The 12,479-nt window shown below is 31.4% G+C and overlaps 1 protein-coding gene across 1 annotated transcript; it reads left to right on the top strand.

Moving 5' to 3' along the window:
• The first annotated feature begins 2,324 nt into the window (after positions 1–2,324).
• On the top strand, positions 2,325–4,384 carry LOC18039475. Its single transcript, XM_006428734.2, has one exon. It carries the CDS (start codon positions 2,791–2,793, stop codon positions 4,177–4,179), a length of 1,389 nt encoding a protein of 462 aa, XP_006428797.1. The 5' UTR covers positions 2,325–2,790; the 3' UTR covers positions 4,180–4,384.
• Positions 4,385–12,479: the final 8,095 nt, after the last annotated feature.

Genomic DNA, 12,479 nt, shown 5'->3' with positions numbered 1-12,479 from the left:
GGATAAAATCTGAGAACTAAAGTTCTCACCCGAAAAAAAAAAAAACAGAGATGGAATCATCGTCAAATAAATCTCTTGTGTTTAAAAATCCTAGAATAAATCACCAAAAAAAAGTCTAAATTTTAACTTTAAAAATTTTAGACTTTGGAGGAGGGAGCAATTGTTGCACTGAAAATAGAATAAGCCTAGTTAAAACCCATATAAATATGGTCTCAATAAAGTCCCATGAAGAGATAGACAAACCATCTAGAATAAATCTCCCAAGTGGTAAGGCTCCGAGGCCCAAAAAATTTCAAGATTGCTAGGATCTCATCTTAAAACAAATCACCCAGGATAAACCTATTAGGTACTTAGGATCTTATACTAAGATAAATAACTTAGTATAAACCTTTGAGTTTCCCATGACAAACCACTTATGATAAACCTCTTAGGCTTCTAGGACAAACCAACTAGGATAAGCCTCTAAAGTTCCAAGGTTCCAAGACTCTTATGATCCCTAATCCTAGGACAAACCCCTAAAGATATCAAGGTTCCTAGAATCTCAGGCTCTTATGATAAACCTTATAGGTTCCAAGGTTCTTATGATCCTAATATCTTAGGAAAAACAACTTAAGAATAAAATGCTTTCTCTTTTAATCTGTAAACAAGCTTGCATATACATGTGTCAATCAGCATGGACACAAGAAGACAAGTGTCACCAGATGTCATAAAAACAATGACACTTGTCATGTCATCAAAGTAACTAAGAATCAAGTCAAACCAATTTCACCTGTAAACATGCCCTCTATTCACACTTAAACATAAGAAATATGGAGTCAAAAGGAGAAATGCTTACTTTCTTTCTCTAGATTTTCTCTCTCGAAATTTATATTTTTAAAAATTTGATAATTGACTTAATAATCAGAAGGTTTACACCCGCAAAAGCCTACCATTTGATTGTTTTCTTGTATTTGTAGAGTATTATCGGATAAAAATATCCTCATTCCCTAAGGAAGTAGACTCTTAAAAGAAAATTTAGAGGCCCATTAAAATTAGCCTAAAGGAAAAATTTATTATTGTTAGCCCAACAAAGATGAATCAGTTCTAAGGACCATAAGTGGTTGGAATTGCCACCTAATAAGTTGAGATAAAATTTGCACCAACAATATTGATTTTCTTTTTCCTTTTAGATCTAATACTAACCATTTTATTATTGTTGTTGTTATTCTTGTTATTATTATAATTATTTTCAGAGATGAAATTCAATAACTAAGAAAATTGTTTATTTGGAGACATAATATAGGAAAACAAGAAAAATAAAAAAAATAAAAGAAAAAGAAAGTTGTTTTTGTTAGAGCTGAGTCCCATTATTTATTGAAGATTAATTATCAAATTATCCAATATTATAACTCAAAACTCATGTGAATATCTATATTCTTATTTTAAAAAAAAGATAATTAGGGAAATATCAAATTAAAAATGAAAAATAATTTTTAATTTTGAAAACAACTCTTACCCCACTAGCAAACTGTTTCTACGGCGGTGTATTTAAGACAAGTGTTAAATTTATAAAATCGTTTATTATTTTAATAAATGCAGGGATTGATTTAATAATTCCTTGACATCAAATCTCAATCTTCTTTTTTGTCCCCATTATAAATTCAAAATATATATAAACTATTATTCTAAATAAAGGGAGCTCAAATGTGGCTGGATGCGACGTACCCCGATCTGTAAAATACGGTTACAATAATCACACGTTCCTTTTCTTTAATTTCTAATAATGCGTGCTGTGTTTCAAATTTGATTTTTGAAACTAGAGCTAACGGCTGTATTTTAGATAATTTTAAAACTTAATTGTTATTTTTAATAACTACAGGGACTATGTTGAAAATTCCTTAGTCCCAAATCCCCATTATAACTTAAGTCTTTCTGTATCAATCATAATCAATCCATCGATCAATCATAATCTAGATTCTAAAACTACTACAAATAATTGCGGCGCAAAAATGGTTGGATGTGGCGTTTACGGTTTACCCCACCTTATGAAGAACAAGTTACCGTACGGATCACATGGCCTTTTTATATTTTTAATATCCGGTTCCGTGATTCGATGCATTGAGTGAATGGCCTTGCGAAGCATCTTAAAAAGTAAGGGTCCCGCACGCTTTTGTCAGCTGATAATAATTCATATGATGCAACTATTCTCATCGAATCGTATCTCGACGGGTGTCCAAAATCGTAATTATGAGATCCTATCCTGCTGCTGCCACGTAACCGCATCTGTCAACCCCAGCGTCTACTAGAATTGCCGCTTCTATTATTATAATAGAGATCAGATCTACACTTCACTCTCCATCTACTTCACTTCCCTGAAACCCTAATTTGTAAAAAGGGCAAAAAAAAAAAAAAAAAAAAAGCTTTCTCTATTTTCTTTTTTTTTTGTTCTTTTAATCAAAATCCATTGTAATTGAGAGAAATTCGATACAGAAGATGTAATGTAGAATTGTTAAACTGATGATTGGTGGGTTCGTTTTGAGAAGAAACATGGATCAAAAGTGGTTCGAGCCAAGGTCGAAGAGGGTTCCAAAGAGGGTCTGGTTAGGGTTTCAAAAATCAATGGGAGTCCTCGTGGGTGGAAATCACACCTCCTCCAGGTTTTGCACTCGCTAAGTTTTCGTTTTTGCTTAGTTTTAGCCGGCTTTTTACTCTCGCACTCATCTTTTGAATTGTTAAACAAGAAAACGAACAAGGGATTTTGTTTTTTTAGTTTCATTTTGCTCAAGATTCGGATATTGAAACTGAAAATTGATGGATTTGAAGACCCTGAAATTCAAGATCCTTCATGGGTCTCTTGCGAGACGTGTGCTTTTACGCTCTTTTATGATTGTCTCGGCTTTGTCCATCGTTCCTTTGCTGCAAATCTTATTTGGGTCCGATCCTGTTATGTTTAACACTGTTTATTCTAATGATTGTACCGTGATTTCGGGTTATTCAAATCCGTATATCTTTCTGGATCGGCTTATGTATCCCATTTTGGGCTCGATTGAATCGAAGCATTGCAAGGAGAATGTCAATTTGACTGTTAATGTGGTTGGAGAGCTAATGGGCATGAAAATGTTGAGTTATGATGTGAAAGCTCTCTGTGTCGGCGAGGGTTCTGCCTCGTCCGTGTATGCATTGCGAGAATTGGGATTTGAATATGCATGTGGGGTTTATAGACACCCATTTTTCTCACTAAAGCATAAGAAGTTCGTTTATGAACTTGACTACGAGGACAAATCCTTTGATTTTGTGTTCTCCAGGGATCTAGATAAAGTTTCTGTCCCTGCACTTCTAGTGCTTGAGATCGAGCGAGTTCTTAGGCCTGGTGGAATTGGGGCTATGCTTGTGGGTATCAGTAGTTCTAGCCCGAATAGCTTGATTAGATCTGCGACTCCAGTTTCATCAATACTGAAGACTTCTAGAATTGTGCATGTTGGTCATGTCAATGGGTTTACTCTGGTTGTTTTCGAGAAAAGAATGGAAACTGTTTCCTACTTTGAGCAGTTTCAACTTCCAGCAGACTGTCAGTCTCATACCAACAATAAACCATTTATGGAGTTCCTTGAGCCTTTGGTGGAGCAAAAGCCAATGGGATTTGAGAAGAAGATTACTTATTTGCCTAAGTTTATCAATGCTGCCTCAAAGAAGCGGTTAGTGTACATCGATGTTGGGGCAGGGGAACATCTGAACTCCAGTGCTAAAAGTTGGTTCTTGCCATCGTATCCTGTGGATCGCAAAGCTTTTAATGTTTATTTTGTTGATCATAACACTTCAGTCATGCTATCTTATGTCAAGAGGCCTGGTATCACCTTTGTTTATCATCCAGACCTCGCTGGGAGTAAGGCTAAAGCCAATCCTGATACTTATCAAGATCCAAATCCATATGGTGAGGATGATGGTTTCGACTTTCTTCTCTGGTTTAAAGAAACTGTGCACTTTGCAGATTTCGTGGTTCTGAAGATGAATGCCGGAGAAGTAGAACTGAAATTTCTCACCGAGTTGTTCAAAAGTGGAACCATATGCTTTGTTGATGAGCTCTTTCTTCGCTGCTCAAATCGTGCAGATGCCAAAGATGCATCGGGTGGAAGCTGCATGGACATCTTCAAGAGTCTCAGAAGCAGTGGTGTGTTTGTTCATCAGTGGTGGGAAGACTAAAATCCATTGTTGTTGATGTTGTCTTCCATAAACTATCATTGTGGTTTCCTTTTCAAGTGTTGTTGCTGCGTCTTGTTGTTTGTTTATGTTCTGCATCCAAGTTGCTTTGTGGTTGGGCACTTGTGCTAGTTATGCTAAATAAACAACCTCGAACTTTCTATGTTATTGAATGAACCGTGTTGTCTGTTGTGTTCTTAATTTGTTACTTCTTAGTTCTTATGTGCTCCTCGACCATTCGACACCAAATCAAGGCTCAAATTCCTCGATGGTGTTACGAACCTATGAAGCTGAAGATGCTGAATGATCAGCAGACTCATAAGCTCTAGGAGAATCCAACCTCAGCTGCAACTTTCAGCGAATGAGGGCACATTATATAAAGGGATGTAATGAATGTTACACAACCAATTCTCGAGATGACAGCTTAATTGAAAGCGACAACCAATTCCATGGCCCGACTGTAAGGGCGAGAAAACGTGACTCACTTCGTATAATTTGAAATGTAAAATTTGCAAAATAACTGAACATAAACACAGTTTTTAAATAGGGGATTGCTACTTTCCCTCTTCAGTAATTAATATATACCATTTATCTCCATGCTATTTTTATAATGGCCAAAAATCACTCTGATGGCATAAATTTACAATATTATTTTTATTTTTAACTACTCTTTTATTTACATTTATTATAAATTAAATAAATTACATAAATAGAAACTAAATTAAAAAATTAAGTATTAAAAACAAGAACTATATGTTTTGATATGAGCAAAAAAATTAATAATAAAATTTTTTTCTTGTAATTATTTATTTTGTGAACATTTAATTTTTTCTGGGCTGCGACGCAAAGATCCTCATCTCCATTTGAGAATTCTCTAAATTATTCACATCCTTATTTCAATAATTACAAATTTTGAAGTTATATGGTATTTTACAGAAACAGTTTGGATTTGTGCTGTACTTTGTGTTAAAATTTATCAATAAATCAATAGCCTAATTTTAATATATTAATGCTCTTGGGACCATACTTTGTGTTAAAATTCATCAATAAATTAATAACCTAATTTTAACAAAAATTAATACCCTTGGGACCATAAATTAAAAATAGGGTAAAAGCTCGTTTAGTCCCTATATTTTGAAGTTAGTACTCGTTTAGTCCCTATATTTTTAAAAATACCTCAAACTATCCCTACCATTAAATTATTGACACTTTTGCCATTATCTTTTGTTCCTTTTAACTTATTTTTATAATATTTCCCTATTATAATAATTTTTTAGACATTATTAAAAAGAAAAAAATAACCATGTTATAATAATTTTTTTAGACATTATTAAAAAGAAAAAAATAAATTACCAGTTTAACAACAAAAAATAAAATAAAATAAAATAATATATATTAATTTTTGTGGAACACACTCTTGAGTTAAAATATTAATTTTTCTAAAAAAATTGATAATGTAATTTTTTACGATATTAATTTTTTAGACATATGTGAGCTTCCACAAAAATTAATATATACCTTTTTTTTTTAGTTTAATTTGATAATTTAATTTTTTATTAATATCCAAAAAAGAAACATTATTGTAAAAATGTAATATTGTAAAAGCAAGTTAAAAATAAAAAAAAATAATGGCATAAGTGTCAATATTTAGTAGCAGGGACGTTTTGAGGTGTTTTTAAAAATACAGGAACTAAATGGACACTAACCTCATAATATAGGGACTAAACAAGCTTTTACCCTTAAAAATATTCCAAAACTTTCTTAACCCAAAAAAAAAAAGGAAAATAGCTTATCATAAAGGGGTGGTTAAATAAAAAAAAAAAAAAAAAACTGACTCAATCAACATAAATCTTGAAAAGCATGCCTTTCTTTCTAGATTCGGATTTTGGATACTCTCTTAATTTAATTTTTCCTAAAATTTTAAGAAGGTGAAGACACATTACTTTAAGTATTTTTACAATTTGGATTTAATGTACTTTTGACACATTATTTAAGTCTTTTTACACTTTTGGTTTTCCTTTTTAAGACAACACAACACATATTTTGGAGGCTATTGTAAAACTAACCGATAATTAATAGACGTCATCTCTGCCTTTGTTTTCTTTGCCAAGTCTTAATTTATTTTAGTTTTAGTCCTTGATATAGGATTAGCTGCATAACCACTCTTTCTTCTTGGAATATATAAAAAAATATGATCATCTATTCGATCACCATGCCAGTTTTCTTCTTCTACTTGTTTTCTTCTTTTTTTGCTCCACCTTTTTTATTTTGTATTTGAATTGGGTATTATCTCAATTAAATTAATTTTGTAAAGGAAAAAGGATAGTTACATCCCCAGTATTTGGAAAAATTGTCAGGTAAATTCTTAAGTTTTAAAAAAAATAAATATCGGGACTTTTTTTTTACCATAATATCCATTGACTCTATTAACCCATAAAATTAACTCCATTTTCATAATAAATAAATATATAATATTAAAATAAATATATACATTTTAATATAATTTTAATATTTGGAAATATATTTTAATATTGTACAATCTATTAAACATATTTATTATATTAAAGTAAATTTTACAATAAATTGAAATGTGATATTAAAATGAATATATAGCCATTTAAATTATTTTAAATATTATATAAAATAATTTTAATATTATCTATACCTAAGATATATTTTATTAATTTTATATCTATTTAATCCAAAGATTCAATTATAATCGTTATAACAAATACATATTATTAAAATAAATATAATAACTTATATTTTAATATTATTAGTCTACCTAACAAATTAAATTATTTATATTATATTTGTATTTATTAAAAATCTTAAAGTCAAATTTTTTGCTACAATATTCAAAGGGTATTCTGGTAAAAAAAAAAGAGTCTTGGTGTCCCTTATTAAAAACTTGGAGATCTCCGTGATAATTTTCTCAAAGCTTAGAGTGCAGTTGTCCTTTTCCCTATTGAAAATACAAAAATTATTGGAATGACTATAGTCATTAGTATAATATAAATAGAATTGTTGACTGTTATGCTTTTATGTTGATTGAAAGTATAGTTTTGATAGGTTTTGTTGTGGTAAAATTTACAAAGGCAAATGGAAGATTGACACATGCTTAACAAGGTGTTTTGTCTATTAAGCCATTGACAAGCGAAAAGTGAGAGCTAAAAGAGTAGGGGCATTGTAAAAAAAAAAATGAGGTGAAGAGGCATGAGCCACCCTAATATTTTTTTTAAAAAAATCAAAATATGTCTTTTACTTTTTTTTTTTATTTTATTACATGATACTATAACTGATATTTACAAATCAGACTATTACTGGGACCAACTTATATCAATGCTAATGGAGCGCCGCCCAGATTTTAACTCTCACAAATATTCGAGGGATGTCTACTCCTCACACTTGGGTAAGGGAGAAGACTGTCTTCACTCAAATTTAATTGAGGAAGTAAATACCCCCACAATGCATTTGTGAGGGTTCGAATTGCTGCCCTCCAAGTGAGAGGGTAGCAGCCCTGACCACTCGGCCTTTGGCCGAGTGGCTAAAATACTTCTCTTACTTGATGCCCAAGCATTGCCCCATTTTACATGTGGACCACAACAATGGTGACAAGGCCTCCACAAATATTTGGTATGTCAGCAGGAAGATTCTCTGATTGGGCTAGCTTAGCTCCACCAGGAGAACCCACAAATAGCCACAACAAAGGACTGTACAAGGGGCCACTCTCCTGTAGGGTTGGCAAATTAAGGATTTGGGCTGAGCTTTTTCAAGCCAAGGTCCAAGCCCATTAGAAAATTTAAAATGAGTTAATAATATAAAATTTTTGTTCATCAGTGATAGGAAGACTTGGTTACTTTATTTTATTTATTTATTTTTTTTTGAAATATTTTTTTATAACAACTTGATTATTATTAACTCATTTCAAGTTTACAACAATTTTAAAATTTTTTTAAAAAATAAGTAAAAATCAAGCTCGACCCAATTAACACTTAGGTAATGTTTACTTTCTGGAGTAGGAGTATGGAGTGTGGATTCCTCCCACTCCAGTGTTTGCTTATCATTTTAAAGGGGGAAGTGGGAATCCTACTTCCATGGGGAGAGGTGGGAGTGGGAATCCACTCCCCCCTCTTCCCTTTTTACCCTCATAATTAAAATAAATAAATAATATTTAATAAAATAAATAATATCATATTTGTTAAAAATAATAATTATAAACATATTTATTTTATTAAATTTAATAAAATAAAAATAAATTAATATTATATTTAAATTAATAATATTAAACATTAATTTTAATAAATATTAATTATTTATTTAATTATTAATAATAAATATTTTATTCTAAGAAAATATTAATTTTGTACTATATTATCAATAATAATGTTTCATTTGTGTTGCTATTATTAATAATTTTTATTCACATAATTTAAATTAAAATTAATAAAAAATTATGATTTACATAATTAAGAATATTATTAATTTATAAATATAATAAAATATTTATTTTATTTTTCAAATATATTTTTTATTAATTTTTTAATTACAAATTATAATTATTTAAATAAAGATAAAATTATAATTTAAAACTATTTACTCTCAATCCAAGACAATGTAAACGCATAAATTGGATTCTGATTTCAATTCCATTCTCTCATTCTAATGTAAGTAAATAACCTACTCTCACTCCCACTCCAAACTCTCAATCCTAGGATTCCCACTCCTCAGGATTCATACTCCAATCCAAAATGTAAATGCTACCATAAAAAACAGTTTAATAATATAATTTTAAGTTTTTTTATTCATTATTTATATATAAATTAGGAATTTAAGCTTACTTTTTTTATTTTTCCATTATTTTTCAAATTTGAATTTATTATTCTAATTTAACCTTTTTTTTTAAATAGAGAGCATGGGTCTGGCCCCATCTTTTATTCCTAAACTCTTGTCCAAGCCCTCATGTGCGAAACCCGGCCTATGTGCACTTTACAGCCCAAAAGGATTGCCACATGATCCCTATAGAACCCCTCCCTCAACCCACTGAAGGAATGACACGTGATAACTTGATCCACGAAGAAACCATTATATTTAAATTTCACAGTAACATTACTAAAAAGCCTTTAGATAAGGTAGGAGCAGCCAACTACGACTCGCCATATATGCAGAAAAGACCAAAGATATCCTTACGAAATTCCACTATATAAATCTCACAAAAAAGAGGTCTCTTTTCACTCTTTCACTTCATCGTCATTTTCACATAAGCCTAGCCTCCTCTCTACTATAAATTGACTTGACCGTTAGTGTGTTGTGTTGTGCAAATTTTATTGAACTCGCAAGTGCACGAATTTATTGTAGTATATATCAATGGTGACGAGTGTCGATCCCACGAGGAGGTGGATTTTAATTATATGTAGAATTAATTTTGTATGAGGTGGTTGGATTTTGTGGTGAAAGTGACTTAGATTATCCTAAAATTGGAATTGAAATGGCGAGAATAAATTGGAGAAAAATCTATTGAGATGACATACTTGGGTATCTGGATCCGTATCAACATGCATCATGGGCTAAATAATCATTATTAATTCTAATTAAATCATGAGGGGGGAATCCACACCTCATGAACCACACTCTAATCAATATAGTGCTAAGGGCTTATCGTGCCAAACAATAATAACCTTGTACTAGGGGGCCGGTGAAACCAAGGCGGTACTAGACAAGATTAGTATTATTTGTTGACGAGAAGTCAAAATATCCACAAAAATTAGAGGGGAAGAGAAAATAAATTTACCAAATAAAGCCCATGACACATGTTGAGACTTCACCTTCAACCCAAGCTTAAAAGAAAATTAACTACTCATAATTGAACTAGGGGCAAAATGGGAATTTATTAAAATACATAGAAAGTACAAGATGGAGAGAGAATTACAGAAAATGGAGTCCAAAAATGGATTCAGAGCTATCAAATTAGGGGGGGGAGGCCCCTTTTTTATAGATACATGGAGTAAATCATAGCCATCGGATTAAAAACAGTTTGGACGCTCAGGATTGCGCCACGTTATCAGTCAACAATACGCGGTTTGACCACGTGGATGAACAGTAACACGGTTTGACCCACATTGAACAGTGACGCGGTTTGGTTGAAAATAATCCTGTGTAATGCATGTACCGTACGCGAGATTTTTGGTCCACTGATATACTGCCACGTCACTATCAACAGTACATAAGAATTTTAGTCCAACAGGATCGTGACACCTCATCATTCAATGCCACATCATTGGTCAATGCCATGTCATCAATCCGTCTATATGAACAATGTCATGAACAGTAACGTAGATAGTATCGTACACGTGAATAGTACCGTACATGTGAACAGTGTCATTTTTCCTTTTATGCTCCTCCTAAGGTTTTCGACCGTCCTGAGTTCAAAAGCGATGTCCGTTTTGCCATCTGATCTCTCATTTATTGTGAAATGACCATGATGCCCCTAAAATACATAAAATACTTAATTAAAATAAAACACACATAATTAAATTACAAGAAGCTTAAATACATAAAAGTAAGGGTTATTAGTAAGACGTGAAATGTAAAATGACGATTTTTTCCTTTATAAATATACATTTTCTAACACTCAACACACCCCCCCAACCAGCTTATTGCTAATCCCTAGCAAATAAAGCGAAAACAAAATTCACATCCAAAATGATTTTTTTTTTTTAAACACTCTTGTTTATTCAATCAGACTAATGATAACAATCAAATAAAAGTATAAGCATTATCTCAAGTCTAAAGAAACATCACACCCACATCAACCATCCACATGAATCAGCCCAGTAGACTTTGTCATAGCTACCTTCAAGAATGACATGTTAAACCTCAAAATCTTACTGGAAGTAGTGACACTCTCACAAAGAAATTAAACCCAATAAAAATAGTCACTCCAATGAATGGTAATTGAGAGAAAATAATAATAAAAATGATATCACATACTCTTACCAAGATGAAAGAAATATGCCCTCAGCTTAGAAATAATACGATCTCAAGTCAAGTAAAAATGCTAGTCAACCCAATTTATTTATCTTTTTTTTTTATTATGCATCACTACATCTTTTTAGCCCATATAACTAGCTTCTACTTCAGACTATAGTTCCCTAAAATCAAGGACTTTTATTAGGACGTAACGTAGGCTAGGGACATGGTTAACAAAGAAGGGAAATAAGGAAAACAAAGTGTATGTTTGAGAAAAATACAGAGAAATTTTTTTTCTTTTGGAAGTTGCAAGGTGGATTTCACCTATTATTGTTATATTTTTTTCTTCTTTTTTTTAAACAATTTTTTTTTTTTGCTTTTGCTTGGCACAACGTCACTGAACAAAATAATTATTTACATTTTTCTCAAACATAAATAAGTGATGGAACTTATAAAACATCGGATAATACTCCAAATCAGAGTGGGTCAAGATGATAAGTTTAACAAATAAAAGGCTTTTTTTTTTAAAAAAAAGGCTCAAAATGGTTAACTATGGATATTTCACAAAAAAGGATGGTTAGAAAGGCTCAAACGAATCAAAAATGGCCTTTCCATTGTCTTTTGGGGCTCTAAATAACCTTCCATATCTACAAGTTAGATGGACCTCCAAATGTAGCAACACACTTTTTTTTTTAATTTTACAAATTTTTTTAAAGGTTAACTCAAAAGAAATCTAGAGATCGTGTATACAATAATAAACTGCTAAGCTATATAAAGAATGGATAAAATGATTACTCTCCAAGAAAAATGATAGGCTCAAAAACTTACTTGGCACTTATTTATGACGTGTTCATTCCTTCAAGCAACTTATATTTGTCTCCGACATCAACATGTAAAGTAGCAAACATAGCGTAACATCACTTAAGACCAAAGATAATACAAATACTAAAATTTGAAATTAATCATGTCATCCAATGTTAAAACAAATAACACAAAATTTTTAAAAAAAATAATATTCTACCCCCCAACCTATTCTAAACATAAAAGGAAAATATGCATGCAGAAATGTGAAAATGATGCAGAAAAATTAATTAGAAAATTACACTTAAAATGATAGAAAAAGAAATGTTTTTGTTTTTGTTTTTTTAATTTTTAACTAAGAAGATGTGTTTCTAGAGGCACTACACTCCATATTCAGCCATCATCAACACAAAAAGTTAGCAATAGTTAGTTTCTACAATAAAAAATCAGTAAAAACTTAACCAAGATTCCACAATTGTCGACTATTCCCTCCCCCCAACCAGAACGAAACATTGTCCTCAATGTTTGAAAGG

This window comes from Citrus clementina, unplaced genomic scaffold, assembly GCF_000493195.1.
Source record: "Citrus clementina cultivar Clemenules unplaced genomic scaffold, Citrus_clementina_v1.0 scaffold_6, whole genome shotgun sequence".
Classification (NCBI taxonomy): Eukaryota; Viridiplantae; Streptophyta; class Magnoliopsida; order Sapindales; family Rutaceae; genus Citrus; species Citrus x clementina.
Note: the sequence above shows the minus strand (reverse complement) of the source record. Positions and strands in the feature narration are given on the sequence as shown.